At 33.7% G+C, this 16976-nt stretch overlaps 1 protein-coding gene across 5 annotated transcripts in view; it reads right to left on the bottom strand.

Annotated features, from left to right (window-relative positions):
• Nucleotides 1-2901: 2901 nt before the first annotated feature.
• Nucleotides 2902-16976, bottom strand: part of LOC149421827 (phosphatase and actin regulator 1) — a 388460-nt gene continuing 374385 nt past the window's right edge. For all 5 annotated transcript variants that reach the window (XM_089634064.1, XM_089634066.1, XM_089634067.1 and 2 more), the window contains 5 exons: nt 14214-14426; nt 12485-12612; nt 10904-11060; nt 9447-9566; nt 2902-8998 (listed from right to left, as the gene is read on the bottom strand). In XM_089634064.1, coding sequence (XP_089490190.1) covers nt 8983-8998; nt 9447-9566; nt 10904-11060; nt 12485-12612; nt 14214-14426 — 634 coding nt within the window. In that variant the 3' untranslated portion in view covers nt 2902-8982. The remainder of the gene's footprint in view (nt 8999-9446; nt 9567-10903; nt 11061-12484; nt 12613-14213; nt 14427-16976) is intronic.

Genomic DNA, 16976 nt, shown 5'->3' with positions numbered 1-16976 from the left:
GCTTTCACATCCCTATTACATGTTTGTTCTCCAATTGGAATCAATTGTAGACATAATTATAATAATAATTAATAATTATAATTAATAATTATAACATAATAATTACAGCCATGCTTGTTTTGACACTTTTTTCTAAATTTTCATCGAAGAAAGAAAATGCGACTTGCTCAGAATTGAAGTACCACAGATGATTTATCATTTTAGACAGTGCCTTGTCTGCAAGTTTTTAATAGATTTCTCTATATTTTACAAGAGATTTTAAAAATTGTAGGTTTTGGTTGGGGGCGTTAAACCACGCTTTTACATAAATTTTTATTAAAAATAAACAAATGTCAGTGATTTTTCTAAGCTTTTTTTTCTAAATTTGTTAATGTAAATTGATCCCTGAAAAGATATATTTTGATACAATAAATGGCCTTTGCCATCCATCTAGCGTGATGAATGGCACCAGGAACTTTGAAAAAAGTATCTTTTGGGGGAGTACGTCCTAACACAACTAACGAAAGTTGAATTAATTCTTTATAATCATCCCTTGGCTGTTGGTTTTTTAATTTTTCTGTAAGAAAAATTGATATTTCATCTGAATTTCCTATTTTATGTCTAATATTTTTATCTTCAATAGCAGTTTTGTATTTTGTCTTGTCTAGCTTCGACCACCCAGTCTGAAAGTTTTTAAAAATATTTGAGTGGGGTCCAGTAGTTGTGCCCATTTTTAAATCAAAAACTGATTTGAGAATAATTTCTAAAATATGGTGGCGACATGCTAAATAAAGAAGATTTTTCTCTAATAATTGCTCCAACAAAACGCAGGTTCCGTTGAAGCGACCAGTATTTACCGAAGTGGTAACAAAACACATTGCCTGGATTTTCTCAACTGCCCCCCACTCTTCAACTGAAAATACAGCTTTTGCCTGAGTAATTCCCGTACCATTTTCAAGCTGAGGAACTCCTATCAACTGTTCTTCATCCCCACAACTAATCAAAACCGCTACCCTTTCTACATTTTCTTTACTCAAAATATCTGGAAGTATTTTTCCGTCCCAGTGCACAGCAGCTCCTTCTAAATCGGAATTTTTGAATCTATGTTTGATAAGCTCAGTCCTTTGTTTTCGGAATAGCTGTCTGCGAAGTCGTATTACACTTCTACATACAATTAAATTCTGTGAGTCAAAACCTAACGCCTCTGCAGTAGCTGATATTATTCGAACTGCGTCTCTATCTGAAATACTACATCTATCTAACGATAAAGCCAATTTTTCGGTAATAATCCCTACACTTCCTCTAGCGTACTTCTTTTTCTTTATTTCTGGCTCTCCTTCCTCTGTGTCGGGAAAATTCACCTCCATCTCTTCTTGTTCCTCTTCTTCTGATGTGCTGCTTGTTGAAGATTCCAGTTGTGCAATTAAATTTACATCTAAAAAAAAGGAAAAACCCATCAAGCGGTAACAAGCAGCAAAGCACTCACGGAATAGGCATCAAGTCAAATAATCTCAAGAGAAAAGGGATAGGGAAAACGTGAAAAAAGAGAGAAAAACTCTACTAACCTCCTTTTTTTTGTGATTTTTCCAATCTCGCCATCTCAGCTGCATGTCTTTTTTCTCTTCGTTGTTGTGCTTTTAGTAAATTCATGTCAACGCCTCCCATGCAGCCAGGACGTCCTTTTTTTCTCTGGAGTAACAAAAACTGCTTGTCTTCTTCAACAGTGTTTTTTAATGCATCCTGATGAGCAATATCAAAAAGGTCATCAAGGGCTGACTTGAAAGCTTCTATTTTTTTTATTTTGAGCTGTGCTTTTAGATCTGTTAGCGTTTTTTTGTAGTTTTCGCCACTCTTCGTACAGTTTTTCAAGCTTTATAACACAATCTTGAAAGTGTTTGGTTGGTATCTTAGCTTTATCCCAAAAAATTACAACTTCCTATTTTCAACCTTCAAAGGAAGGTTGAAAAAAATGTTTGTTTTATGTTTTATTATATGTTATATTATTTTATTAAATATGATGTTGTTTATTATATTGTTTAATAATGTATAATGTTCACAGGAAACAAAATTTGATCAAAAAAGATTAAATTAAGTATTTTTTTTCAAAAAATCGTTTTTTCATATTTAATCTCGATGAGGCACGGGTTAACATTATCCAATTGAGCTAAAACTTTCCAAATCTTATTTTCTAGACAAATGGCAAATTTTAGGGGGGTCAGGCCGACATTAGAATGAAAATATTTTTTCACCTTATATGTACCTTGTAACCACCCTAATGTGTATACATACTTAGGAAAACAATCCAAAATAGGTTGAGGTTATAAACGAACTAAGTCTTCCTTTTTACCAATTACTTTTGCATTTTTATTAACTCCTTTACACTCCAACCATCATATTTATCAATCTCTTTTATAAAATTCCTTTAAATCCTATCTTTTAAACTGTGTCACATCATAACTGCCATATAATGGAAATGACCACCGACCACACCAGCGCCATCGGCTTCAAGCTTTCCAGATTACGTGCTGTTGCAAGAAAGTTTCTTGTGACTGTCTTCCAAGACTCCAATTTAACCAGTTGTGCGCCTTAAGCGCGTACACACGCTCTAGGCAACCGTGCTCACAAGGCCGACCATATAAAATTAGCGCGTAACACGCTGTTCTATGGCAATTCGATTTTGCAGCCTACCGGTACATCTACACCAAATACCTTCCGGCAGAGAAAGGGTTAGATAACTTGTTCTGAACTGTTGAGCAAGTAAAAACTTTGTTAATTTGCAATGCAAGAGTGCTCAAGTGTCATCAAACAGAACCAAACGGAAGACTACTGCTGCTGGAGGGAAAGGCCAACCAAAGGGCAGACTACAACAGAGTTGCTGATGGTTATAGTTGATGAAACAGAACATTAAATAAAACAAATGTGATCAATAAAGGTTGTGTATTTATTGATAGTGCAAAACAAAATGTTTCATTCTGTTGAGTATGTACACAGATTAAATTCCGGAATAAAAGCAAAATATTCAATATACATCACTTGATTGGATAAGTGCACGATGTTAGACCACATCAGGAGTAACAGCTATTTACCAACTCGGGGAGTTATTGACTGCATTACACATGAGATGGTCCAAAACGATGCATTTCAATGATATCCAAAAATAAATCAGCTTTGATTTGCAGATAACCTCAACTATATAATAACGAGATATCTAGATGTCCTTACATACCGTATCAATAGCTACATTAATAAAATACTACAAAAAAGTTCACAATGCCGATTATTATGGTCTATTTAATTGCTAGAGAACCTTTTTCACATGGCAACACTTAAAAACAACTTATTTAACGATTTTATGTATAAAATTCTCATTCTTGTACCTAGACAAGAGAAGGTGTGAAATTAAAAACTTCATAATAAAATAACAAAATGGCAATGATATACATACAACAAAAAATTAAACAAGTATGTACTTGTAAACAATATAAATTCAAATTTTAAGAAATGTTATTTTGTAATAACATATATATTATAATGTCAATGTGTATTATATTTTTTTAGTAAAAGGCTTGTAAAAGTGCTATTGCATAATAATTCACAAAGACCAGCAGCATAATTAGATAATTAAAATAGAAAATCAACAAAAATCCCAGTGATAGCCGAAAAGTTTTTTTAATAAAATGTTTCCACATTAAATTTATTTAACAGTAAATAATGCAGAAAAATCACAGATTAATGTCTGGATTGTTCTGTAATTCCTACAACAAATACTTGATCATTTTAGATTAAGGCAAAACAAAAATGAAATAGATTTGTGATTCACAAGGGGCAAATAATTTTAATGGATAAAAAATCATACACCAATACAGGTTTCTAAAGGCATCTTTTTACTAATCAAAAAACGAGACTTGATTTGAATCACGGATTAACCACTCAATTGCTCTGCGTTTTATTGAAAGTAGTCGGAATTGAACTAACAAATCTGGAAATGGCCGCGTGACGCATCAACACATTACCAATAAATTACCATTGTAGATTATAACCATACAATTGTAGATTCATTCTTCTTCTTTCGATTGATACCAGAAACAGGTACAGATAGTCTGCCTGAAATGTTACAAGTTACAGGCCTTCAAATCTGACATTGATATTGTTTAACTAACTTTTCGAAGTTCAGTCACTTTGTAGTCTGCTAACTCAAGCAATACTACAAATGCTTTATCTGTAAATTTTATAAGGATAGTTATAAAATGTATGAGGTTTCCAGTGATAAAAATGCTCAAACTGTAATCTTTTAAATTCTATGAAATACACTACAAAGTGTGTATTTTTGAGTGCTGACCGTTAACCATCAGTTGTTAATTTTGCTGGTTTGGGCCTAAAAGTGAATCAATCCTTGTGTTTTTGGTATCAATCTTAAAACTTCCAATACAAATAACACTAAATTTACTGTCGTTTTGGGTAAAAAAAAAACTGATGCAGGCACTCAAACGACAGTCATCAACAGTGTTCAAAGTATGCACACAAGTATTTTTTTTTTTTTTAAACTATACCAGGTGGTGCAAAAATCTCAACCTATCTGAAGATGCGCTCATTTTTGCAAATGGCGTCTTATGTCATCACGACTTTGACATTTGTGACATAACAGAATACACATTGACAAACCACGGTTTGTATACTCCTCAAGAACCCAGAACAATTGTGATATTATAATTATTTTTGTTTACAAACTAAGCTACTGTCTGATTGATGGAGGACTTGAAAGAATAAGAAGAAAATATTGGAATTGAAAGAATAAGCCAAAAATTAACATATTATAATATTAACATTAAAAAATGTAGAAATGTATTGTTAAGTGTGTACTTACAAATTTAAAAAAACCCAGAAAAAACTTCATCATATGTCAGTGAATTTTGAAATGTATGTAGTAAGTTTGAAGTATCAGTGTTGCCACTGTGAAATTTTATATAATAGAAAGAAGAATTCAGTGCATATACGGAGTAAGAAGTTTAATTTCTGTAGAGTTATAAAAAAAAATACAAACAAAATAAAAGAGTGGGTAACTCAGAACGGTTTTTATGCTTGTTCTCGATTGTTTTGAGGGAGCGATATTGTGGACCAGGCCAATTAAGTGGTTTCAGCGTTTGTACCTAATCAAAACATAATAAATAAAAATAAAGTAAAAACTAGTTCTGTTTCAGCAATGCCGGTTTGTTAACACTTTCTAATGGTTAGCTTAGTTCCTCATCCAATCAAGTTCAGTGATCATAATATCTCATTTTAGACAGACATACACACTGTCACAACACAATTCGTAATATGCACCAATCATTACAAAGCGCTGTACAATTTGTGATATGCACCAATCATTGCAATGCACTGTACAATTTGTGATGTGCACCAATCATTGCAATGCAATATACAAAATTGTTTTTTGTATTACAAGAACACTTTAAAAAAAAAGCACAAATGTGTCGCCTGTCCAAAGTCAATCCAGCACGAGTCCACGGTCACCAGGACGAGGACTCGGTAACAGGGAGTGTATGTTGTTGAGGGAAGTGTTTGTTGGATCTAGTTTTGAATGTGGCCCACCGTCTCGGAGAAGTAACGTTTCAACAAGTATGGTCACAACTATACAATTATTTAAAATGACGTAGTTGAAATGATACTAAATATAACAAAAACTACATAGAATGCTTACAGTTCAGAGGCAGTATGCAATACAATCCAGTATTGCTTGCTAGAGCTGACTTCATTTTGCAACATACATAATATGTATCACATTGTAATTCTTAATGTAAAAATATTCTAGCACAGAGTAACACTAAATTTGATTTCATTATTATAATTGTAATAATAATTATTATTCATTCAACATATTACCTCGATTTAAACAAAAGCTTCTTACATCTCATTTACAATGATCCTATATATTGTGAGATCTAATTCAATATCTCTTAATATCATTTGAATGTTCAATTAATACTGTCTAATTAAATAAAAATATGTATTATTTTCTCTTCAATATTCACTTAAAGCTATGAACATGTCATCGATGATCCCACGAAGAAGTCCAAATGAAACACGCTTCCGTATGGCGCATGCGACGAATAAATCCACACACACCATGATAAGCCTCACTTCCCCTCCCCCGCTCTTCTTTGCATGCGCACCCCATGCATACTTCAATATGATGCACGCTCACCGCCAACTTGATCATAATGCTCACTTGTGTACATTGCGTCCAACTTGCGTCATATTGCGGTCTACTTGATGAAGCAAATCAACCCATCCATAAAACATCGTTGATGACAAATGGCAAAAACAGATCAACACACACATTTAATATTGCTGGCGAATGATAAACATGAGGTGATAGTCAAAGAAAATAGCTAAGCAAACCGCCACAGGTAGCAGTCTTACAATAAGTATTTTACAATCAATTGATATACGATCAGTAACGAGACAAAAATGTATTTTTGACTATCACGCTTTGTAAATTGAGAGTTGTTTATCCTACGTTATAAATATTTTGTTCGTTCAACTACTAACATCTAAATGACATAATTTAAATAATGAGGGTACTTGCGAAGCAACGTCACATAAATACAAGACAGGCATATTTCACACTAATGTCGTTCCATACACCAGTCAAACAGTTGAAACAAGTGGGCATAGCAACCAACACGTAGTAATGAGTCACTCTAAATATATTCAAGAAAGGGATTCAATCATTACATGCACCATTGTAATTATGGAAGATGGTTGAATCAATTTATCTATTCCTGAATTGCCAGTGCAGAATATATTATATGAATCATGATTTCTACATTATATGATGGGGTAGTTACTACATATAACTAGGTAACCCCGAAATCAGCTTCTTCGCGTTAAACACAAAACCTTACCTTTGTCTCAATATTAATATTTAAACACAAATTTTATGTTTGTTACATGGACTAAGACATAAAGGTACGATTTTGTGTGAAACTCGAAGTAGCTGATTTGGGAGTTATCTAGTTGTAGTAATTACCCTGCGATATGTATTATGAAGTTTAATGAATCAAAGGTTCCTGTGAATTACGTGACAGTTTTGTAAACTATGTTTAGGCTCATCATTCAACATTGTACAGAGGAAACATTCATAGTAATTATGCATTATTTGAATAACACTGAAAGGGGATTCTGAAGTGACAACATTAACTGAAGGCTGCCATATACATTTATTGTTCAATTAAAAGGGAAAGGGGTTCTAGATAACTACATAAAAATGCGACATTATCACATGTGTCAGATTTTCACTATGAAGAAAAACACAACAAATTACATTTTAAAAGGATTAATACCAGAGGATTCAAAACTATTATAATAAATAAGATTGTGCTGGAATTCTAATTACTGAAATTTCAGCATAAAATTATGTTAAACACAACAATGTAAACAAATGGATGGACAAAAAGAAGCAAAAAATTCCAACAGTAAAACGTAATTGTAAATAAAAGATAAAAGTCAGCGAGACAAAGGCACCCCCTGCCCACACGGGTGTGGAAGCCACCAACAGATTGAATGCACAATAATGTTAATCAACACCTTACAATATTATCTAAATCAAAATATATTCAATATAAGTTAATTAATTCTCTAGGTGTGTATATATCACTTCATTATTATATAATCAATAGATATTATTTAGAAATTTCCACCCACAGTTCAATTCAAGGAAAAGGTTATTCCCAATACATATTCATATTATGTTAATATTACAATCTCATGTACTTGTAGCTTCCAACAAAATATAATGTCTGTGTAGGTAACTTGGAGCGTCCATTACATTCTAAGAAGTGTTCACCTGACATTGGAAATCCTATATAAAAATATCAAAAAGACCATGTTCATTTTCCCATTCTTGGCATAAGTTTACTACAGACCTGCAGAGATAAATAAAGAAATACCAACTTAACGAACTGATCTATTTAAAAATACCAACTTAATGAACTGATCTATTTAAAAATACCAACTTAATGAACTGATCTATTTAAAAATACATATTATTTACTTGTTGTGATTACAATTCTGTTTAGGAATTTCCAATGAATTAGTTAAGCTCGGTCATAACAGGATTCATTGAAGGTAAATAGTTTGTTATTATCTGTAAGAAGTAATGCAGATGAGGTAACTATATAAAGACCATAATATTTATGAGTAAAGTGATACAGACAGTTCATGTGTTAGATTTTAAGAAAAATGCATAATATCTAAGGATCATGTAATAATGAATAAGTAACTATTGTAAAGATTAACTTAATGAAACACAATTCTTATAAAATGTTTATTCACAGCTTTATACGCTTTATTTACCAAAAACAATGTTTTCCTTTGACAAATTAATATATCAAATTATTTCCGGAGCACTTAAACAAAACTAACGCAAAATAAATATATCCTGCGTAATGGTAATGACCAAATAAATTCACTTAACTGAAATAATTTGTACATTTCCCAAGTCAACACGGCAGAAACGAGGGAAGTGGTATATTGCGTACGGCTTGTTATAATGTATACACCCTGTTGAAGAAATAAAAAGACTTAAGCGAGTGGAAACTCCCCAGCACCAGACAACATCGGGGCGACACAAACAGACTGGCTGTCGAGAGGAAGACTCGCGGCGAGCCTGCTCCTCCACCCACAGACTCCCAACAGTACGTCAGCGTCAGACCCATACTTTGTGATGGCCAAATGTGCAAACATGAGATGTACGACGGGAATGAGACAGATCCAGGTCCTGGCTGGCATCCCGGCAACCGCGACCAGGCGGGGATGTAGTGGCTGGATCAGGATCAGGCGTGGTGAGTGATTTGAACAAGAGAGACAGGCACAGCGAGACGGGGCCGGGCGGGGTCAGGCAGCGCGGGCGCTCTTGTGGGCCCGCTCCGGCCCGGCGCAGCGTCCCCGGCTGCCCCCCGCACCCTGCCCCCGGCCTCGTCCCCACCGGCATGCGCGCACCTGTCAGGGTCGGTGGAACCTACAAACAAACAGATATGAGAATATATATTAGTACAGCAATAGCAACACTTACCTAAAGTGACACAAAAGCATGCCCTGGTAGCTCTATATCACAATAAGCATGAGGTGTTTTTAACAAGAATTATACACGATGTAGATTTACCAGTTTGTACCACTAGTTTCCGAATACCGTGTATAATGTATGGTGATCTAATTAATGTCCACAATCAGCTGTATACGTTTCCGAGATATTAAACAATAAAAATGAACAATACTTTAGCAAAATCATTATGGATCCCTGATTTATAAATGCAATACCAGCACAAAGGAAAAGTTTCTTGCAAAGATACATTATAATACAGTGGAGAAACAACACTATAATATATGTATATATGAAAATAAGAATCAAATCAACAGGGGTCGACGAGGGTTTGGAGTTTCACTCCCTAAATCGATAGCTGACTAACCTTGTCAGATGCCTGCTGTCTTCATGCACAGCCATTTCAGAGCTCTTGAATTCGTTAAGTTCTTTTCTTATTGCTGCCTTGTCCCGTGGGGTGAGTCTCGTCCAAGGCTTATCAGCTCTCCTGTAAATTAAATAGAACATTCAAATAAACATGTCACTTATAAAACATAGACATTGAAATTGAAAAAAAAAATGTTATAAATTTTCAAATGATGTACATGTGGACCAATATTGTTAAGTCATAGTGAAACCATTGAATTATATACTATTAGATAACGGGTCCCCGGCGTTGCTCGACTTTTCTCTACTTTCTATAAATGACTCGTACAGAATCAAAGGCAAAACTATCCAAAAAATTGACAAAATAAACTAAATATGCCATATTTTATTAGGTCATAATGTGCATAAAAATGTTAAATTCCGGAAGAAATTCTCTAAATAATAGTGAAGACCCAATCAAAATCCGTTGAGTAGTTTAGAAGAACTTAGCGCACAAACAGACAGACGCGAATAGCGACTTCATTTATACTATGTAGAGATTATTAAACCCTCAGACACAGAGCACCTAGACTGTACTAATCACAGCAACAATCTGTTGGCACAAACATCTTGAAACAAAAAGTTAATGAGAGTAATCTTTTGCAATCCAAATAAATTCATTTATATGTAGAATGTTTTTCCTAAACAATCAGATTTTTTAAACTGTAAAATTAACTGATTTCAGATTCCATCAGATTCAACCTTCTACGGGCGTCTTTAACACTTCAGGCTAAATTGTTCACTTTTGTCTCATAGAAAACGCTTTACCTCCCTAACTGTCATATTTAAAAATATGAACTAAATGGTGTTAGAAAGACAAAACACCAAGCTTTATACCCAAAATAATTAAAATGTACACCTCTATAAAACCAAAGGTTCCGACCGCAATTTGAGAAAAATTAATGAATTTTTTAATTGAAATCTTTTTATATGAAACGACAAAACAGTGATGCGACAATAACTTTGCAATACATTTATCTAATAAAATGGGTGTGTTTTTTATATATTTTTTCGTTGTCAGTAACAAAAAACCTAAGGTGAGCCATTTTTTATGTTCGCATTTAAAATTTTAACATATCAAAATTAATATATTTTTTATTATAATAAAATTTGAAAGGGTATTTTACCAACTTTCAAAAGCAGGTTTTAATTTTCAGATACGTTCAGAAATATTCAATTTATTTGGATTTTATTGTAAAGCGGAAATTGGTATGATATAAATGGGTAAAAGAACTTCTGACAAAATATGACAGAGATCTGAGGAGTTAAATCTGAAGCTACCTTTAGCAAAGTGAAACTAGTTCCAACATGTTTGAGTCTGAAGGGGTTGTGATGATTATTATGTTTGATAGCTATTGCTTTATGAAATGATTATGATATTATGTTTGATAGATATTGCTTTATGAAGTGGAGCATTACCTGTCATAATCGTGAGCTTGGGTGACTTCAATGTAGTCATTGAATCTAATGATTTTCTTTTCCTTCAGCTCCTCAACGGTTGGTCGGAAACTGAGCTTGCGCAGGAGATATCGCTTCTTCTCTTCTCTCTGCTTTCTTTCTTCCGCAGGGGTTTGAGCTGGAAATGAATATAAATAAATGTAAATTGTGATCTGCATAGAAATATTTTTAAGCAAAAACAATGTAATTAAATAATATCAGTTCATAATATTATATGTAATTGTAAACAAAAATCCACATAAATCGAAAAAACAAAGTTGAATTTCTGGCGAAATCGAGGCTCCGTTCAAACTAGTTAATATACATAGTCATCACATTTTTGAAAGCATCTCATTATAGAATAAGTAATCTCTAATCCTGAAGATTTTGCACTTAATAAGTGTAATGATTGAATGTCTAAATGTATGAAAGAGACATTAGTGAATGAAAGAGATAAAGGTGATATCTCACAAAAGCGGCGCTATACAAATTGTCCAATAAATAAAAAAATAAATAGAGAAAGACCTATAAATGGGTCTGCTTTGTTATTACGACTTTTTACCAGTAACCTTCCCTCAAGAACTTGTATAACAGTGCGACAGTAAAAAGTGTAAATATTATATCTACACACTATTATTATATATTCTACCCTTCATTAATAATACTTAAAGATCATCCATAAATTATCTAAAGTGCCAGAAAACAAAACCAGTAAAATGCGGCAAAAAGCAATATGTAATTCAAATGCGACTCGACAACAACCTTTAACCTGTCCTTTCTCATAAATGACCCGTGAAATAGAAAAAGAAGTTATAAAGGAGCTCTCAGCATCAGAACCATAGAAATATTTAAGATTATAAATAAACAAAAACTAACAGAACCCAAAAAACAAATATATATTTTTTTATTGAATGAATGTCTTATTAAATGAAAAGTTGCCTGATTGTATAAGGATCTCCACATACATTTGATTTGGTTACCGATTTGAGGAAAGCATGTGGAAAGGGATCGAACAATGTGCTTGACTTAAGGCGATGCCATACATAGTAATGCAAAATCATGTGTTTTTGGTTTTAAAATTTGGTCGCCTAGAAATGTTTCAGATGCTTGAATTAAATACTGCGAGTAGAATACTTCTTGGCCTTTGAAAAAATCGAGTATTTTTTAGATAGGTCTTCTTATAAGCCCAGAAAAAAATAATGTATAAGGCCTATGAAAACTGCTTTAAAGTTCAAAATCTCCTACTTACAAACCCATTTTCGGTTATGATTTTATTGTATAATGTGGCAAATTAAGTTATTTATAAAATGATAGAAAAAAAATTAAATATTTATGCCTGAACATCCACAAAATAAAATAAAAGGCACTTTTTGGCCATGTTTTTTTCTTGCATAAATCAAAACAGGCGGATGGTGTTAAGCGGGAATTTAAACCTTATCGCCATCTACGTAAGGGTTATTATTGATAGCGGCTAAATTTAAAATATTACACGACGTAGTGCATCGCCTTAAGGAAAGGATGGTCCCATGGCCGAGCCTTCAGTTAGCATGGATGAAAACTTACTTTTAAGGATATTCCTTTCAACCAGCTCTTCGGGGGTGGGTCGCATGGAAAGCCGGCGAATGAGGCGAGCTCCGATGGCCTCCCACGACTCCTGGCGCTCGTTATCGCTCTGTAGCACCAGAATATTCCTGCAATACAACACCGCAACAATCAATATTACACAGACTAGCACTAGCTGCTTTTACATTTATTTTTCGTGCTGGACGTACTTGCTGGATGATTTCTCATTACTTTGATGATGGTTTTTTGATTTATTGGACTGTTCATGAACTTTATGCTTTTTGGACAGTTTGTGATCTTTATCCTTGGAATAATCATGATGTTTTAGATTTTTTAATGGCATTTTAAAGAAAATGTATGTTCTTTTAATATTTTTGTAAATTAGCATCAAAAACTACCTTTTTAACTATGATTTCCTAATTTACAAAATATTTGACAGAAACATTTTTATGGAATTATAAAGTACGAAAGAGTGATAATTTTGACAAGCTAGATGAAATTTTTTGACTACGAGATTAATCGAAATGTTAATGATATGAATGTAACAAAATGAAAACACTTTCAAGAAAGAATATTAATGATTCTGATTTAAAAAGTAAATAAAAGAAGATATTAGTAATAAAGAAGAAAGAAAAGTGAGCATTATAAAAAGTAGACACATGAGAATGTTAGAATAGAAACAAGATAAAATAAGAAACACACTGGCACTAACTAACAACACACCTCACAAATCTTAATGTCAGTTAAGTGGGTCAAAACCAATACTGGGAATGCTACTGTGACACAACTCCGATATCTGGGAGATGACTATCAACCAAAGCAAAACACTGCCGGGATTACGGATGGCATCTCCGCTATTGACTCAGTGGACCGAAATAACTCGCCAGTATTGAGTACGGTCAAGCTAACAGAAATAACATGGCACTATCAGAAGTCAAAAGCGCAACATAATAATAATGCATCTATGTTGGTTATTAGTGTGGCAGGCATTACTTCCATCTGTTCTGTGGTAATAGTAAAAGTTTGACAAAACGCATCCGAACACAGGTGCATACAATGCATTTTTTACCTACATTAAATTGTCTAAATTCCATTCCATTTTAAGCCACGGTGCTATCAAAACCACACGTTGAAAATTGAATCTGTAATCGGTAAAAAATGCGTTTTGGACAAATGTTAGAACATGTGGCGTTGGTTATGGTAGTTGTACAAAATTTTGAAACAGTTGTCGAGGTTCTAAAAAGCAATAAAAATGTACATATTATTACTAAATTACATATTTGTAAGGATTATGAAAAGCTTTTGCGAAGTAAAAGCCAATGAATGAATATGAAAAAGATAAAAATATGTTAAATTATTTGAATGAGGAATGGTGGTGATGAGCAGAGTTTGAATCATATTGTAATATTTTCTATAATTTAGCCCTTTGGACAAGTAAATCGAATAAAGTTGCACGACTACATTTCCCCTTTCGTCATATAAATCGTCTGTAGTTCAGTCAGTAGTACATATATCAACAATAAGTAAAATGCATAAATCTATTGAACTCGCCCAAAGGAGTGCGACATCCCCAGAATTCATAATTGTCCTTTTTGTAGTGTTTGTGCAGCCAAAGGAATGGGAGGAACTATATTTTTACATTTAACATGTCCAAAGGTTTAGAAGTCGAAATGTCTCGTTGATAAAGAAAGAGATTATTATGAATATTTGTGAAATATTTTGTATTTACCTATTGATCAATTCCTGTCTATCCGGCCTCAGCGCCAGCTTGATGTTGAGGCTCTCCTTGCGCGCGATCTTGGCGGCCATACGGTCCGTGTCGTTGTGGTCGTCGCGGTAGTGGACGCCATCCTGTCCGGCGGTGCGGTCATCCTCACGGATAATGTACGGGCGGGCGTTCTCCTTGTTCTCCATGGCGCACGCCATTCGCACCGGTCTGCTACTGCAAAAGGAACAAGGGGTTAAAATTGGGGTGCAAATTTAGTTTAATACAATGGATTTGTTGTAACTTAGTGACTACTGAAAAAAAATAAGGAATAAGTCTTTTTGCCACCATTTCTGAATTTCTTTAGACATATTTGAACATGAGTTGTCTATAGCTTGTAGTTCTAATGTAACCTCTTTATTGCTCAAGAAAGAAGTGCAGAAGAAGATTTATATTTAAATCTGTCAAATATGTTCTTATTCTAATATTGTTGATTTTCTTACATTCATATTTAGATATTTAATCGCTAAAGACTACAGAATTACTCTAAAATAATTCAATTTCTGAAACCGTTAATTTAAGTATGATTTAATTCACACGAATATTAAATTTTTTGCACCTTTATTATCATACTACGTACGGGTTTCAGCCGGTCATAGTGAATTAGTTTTATGAAAAAAATTTCAATCAAATGAAATTTCATTGATTTCATCAAATTTATAAATACTAGTGGATCCCCCCGCAATACTTCGCTATTGCTAATGTCTTTCTCGGGCGCCTCTGAATTCTTCCACCATTCACTACTGTATACCACAATGTTACTGTTAAAAAACTACATTACGTAGATTTTAATTTGACTCTGTATCTCATTACGGTACAGAGATATTCCTCAGGCGTCCCCGACTTCTTATACTATTTAAACATCTCTAAAAACTCCTGGCACTAATAACAACAAACTTGGAATACTTTCCGACTTTTGCGAGCACAAATTTTTATTTACTAAGATTAGAAACAAGTTAGAATTTAACTCAACCATTGGAATGCATTTTATAATAAAAAACGTTCTTTTATAGATCTCGACAACAGCGCCATCTATCGGGTCCAAAACTATTCAAGCTGGAACCAACCAACACATTCACAAAATTTCATTGAAATTGGTTCGGCGGTTTCGGAGATTAGCATGTACGAACACAGTGACACATGATTTTTATATATTAAGATAAGCACAAAAATTTTAACAAAAGTAAAAAAAAACATTAAATTTATTGTGTGGTTATCTAATTATCATGTTTTTATGGCCTCCACATAAATGAAAACATTTAGTGACAGTTAATGAAAGTTTGTGATCGCTGTTACCATCCAGACTAAACAAGAATCAATCACACTAAGTTTGCAGTGGAACGTTCGAAATGCTCTTGACTAGAACTATCTATCCCATCAGATATATTGGCAGAGAGCCAGGGGAATGGAATCAAATAATTTCGGCGTCAATAAAGCACTGGGAATTCCTGAAAGAAACGAGACGTGGCATTGGGAGACCTTGGGACCATTGGCGGCAACTGCGTTTACTCAATTCAAGGTCATCAGATAAGTGACACACGGCATCCAAAACAGCCAAGGACAAAGTTGAGTGACCAATGTGCCTAATATTAAATGTGTTTACTTTGAAAAGTGTTAAAAAAGCAAATTCATTAAAGTTTCAAAAGACAGAATTATTTCTATGTAATAGTCCTACAAAAGAAAAAAGTCTGTGCTCCAGTTAAAATATAAAAATAGTTGTTTGTTGGTGAAAAATATCAAAGCTTTGAGCCAAAAATTGAGAATTTTATCGTGCCTGATAAAATCTGGAATTGTTAAAGTTTGATGTGATATTATTTAATGGTGAAACTTGTTCACATAATTTGGTTACCGGTAACCCATTATGTCAGAGTGACTATTGGCAGGCAGCCAAACAGCCGTTAAATTGTTTCACAAGGTTAATGGCTGAGAGACATTGAAAACATACTGTGGCTTTGAGTGCAAATATGACATGCATAGATTAACCCCTAAGGGTCGTCAAGAAACTTCAATAAATAAAATGATATTTTCGTTAAAGTCAACAATATCATACTTGACAAAGTGACATTTTTGTTTTTGCCTTTAACTAACTAGTAGAGGTAATATCCATAGGCAAAATGAATGTACATGGTTGGAACTGCAATTGCAGTGCTTGGACCGTGCGTACAATTCTTCAATACTGCAAATGCAGAGGACTGGCCCCTAGGGGTTGATGAAATAAATAATTAAGAATAGTGTTTACCATAAAGCTTTTTGGAAAATTTTATACCTTTTTTTAGAGGTAGGGAATTATTATTGTGTCTTGAAATATTCACATAATAAGATTTCGTAATCCAAACTGTACAAATAAAATATATATAAATAAAAATGTAAATGGTTTGTTTAAAACCTTAAATCTCGGAAAGTTCTTCACTGATTGCTTTGAAATTTTTACATAACGTTTCTTTCAAATACGCATGTGTTTGTATATACGTATATTATATAGATGAAAACATGCTTCTTTTTCACTTGTAACAGATTACACATGCTCACACACGAATTTTATCGATAATGTCGGTAACTTCTCGAGTAACTTCGAGTTACCTTGTCGGAAAATTCATCATTCTCGAGCACAACTGCAGATCGCTATCGTACAAAACAACAGTACACATCGAATAAATACAAATCACTTAGTTGTAGTTTGTTCGTTAGCGATCTGCAGTTATGCTTGGGAACGATGACAAGTTACCG

This window comes from Hesperophylax consimilis, chromosome 8, assembly GCF_061612785.1.
Source record: "Hesperophylax consimilis isolate HC1 chromosome 8, BYU_Hcon_1.0, whole genome shotgun sequence".
Lineage (NCBI taxonomy): Eukaryota > Metazoa > Arthropoda > Insecta > Trichoptera > Limnephilidae > Hesperophylax > Hesperophylax consimilis.
Note: the sequence above shows the minus strand (reverse complement) of the source record. Positions and strands in the feature narration are given on the sequence as shown.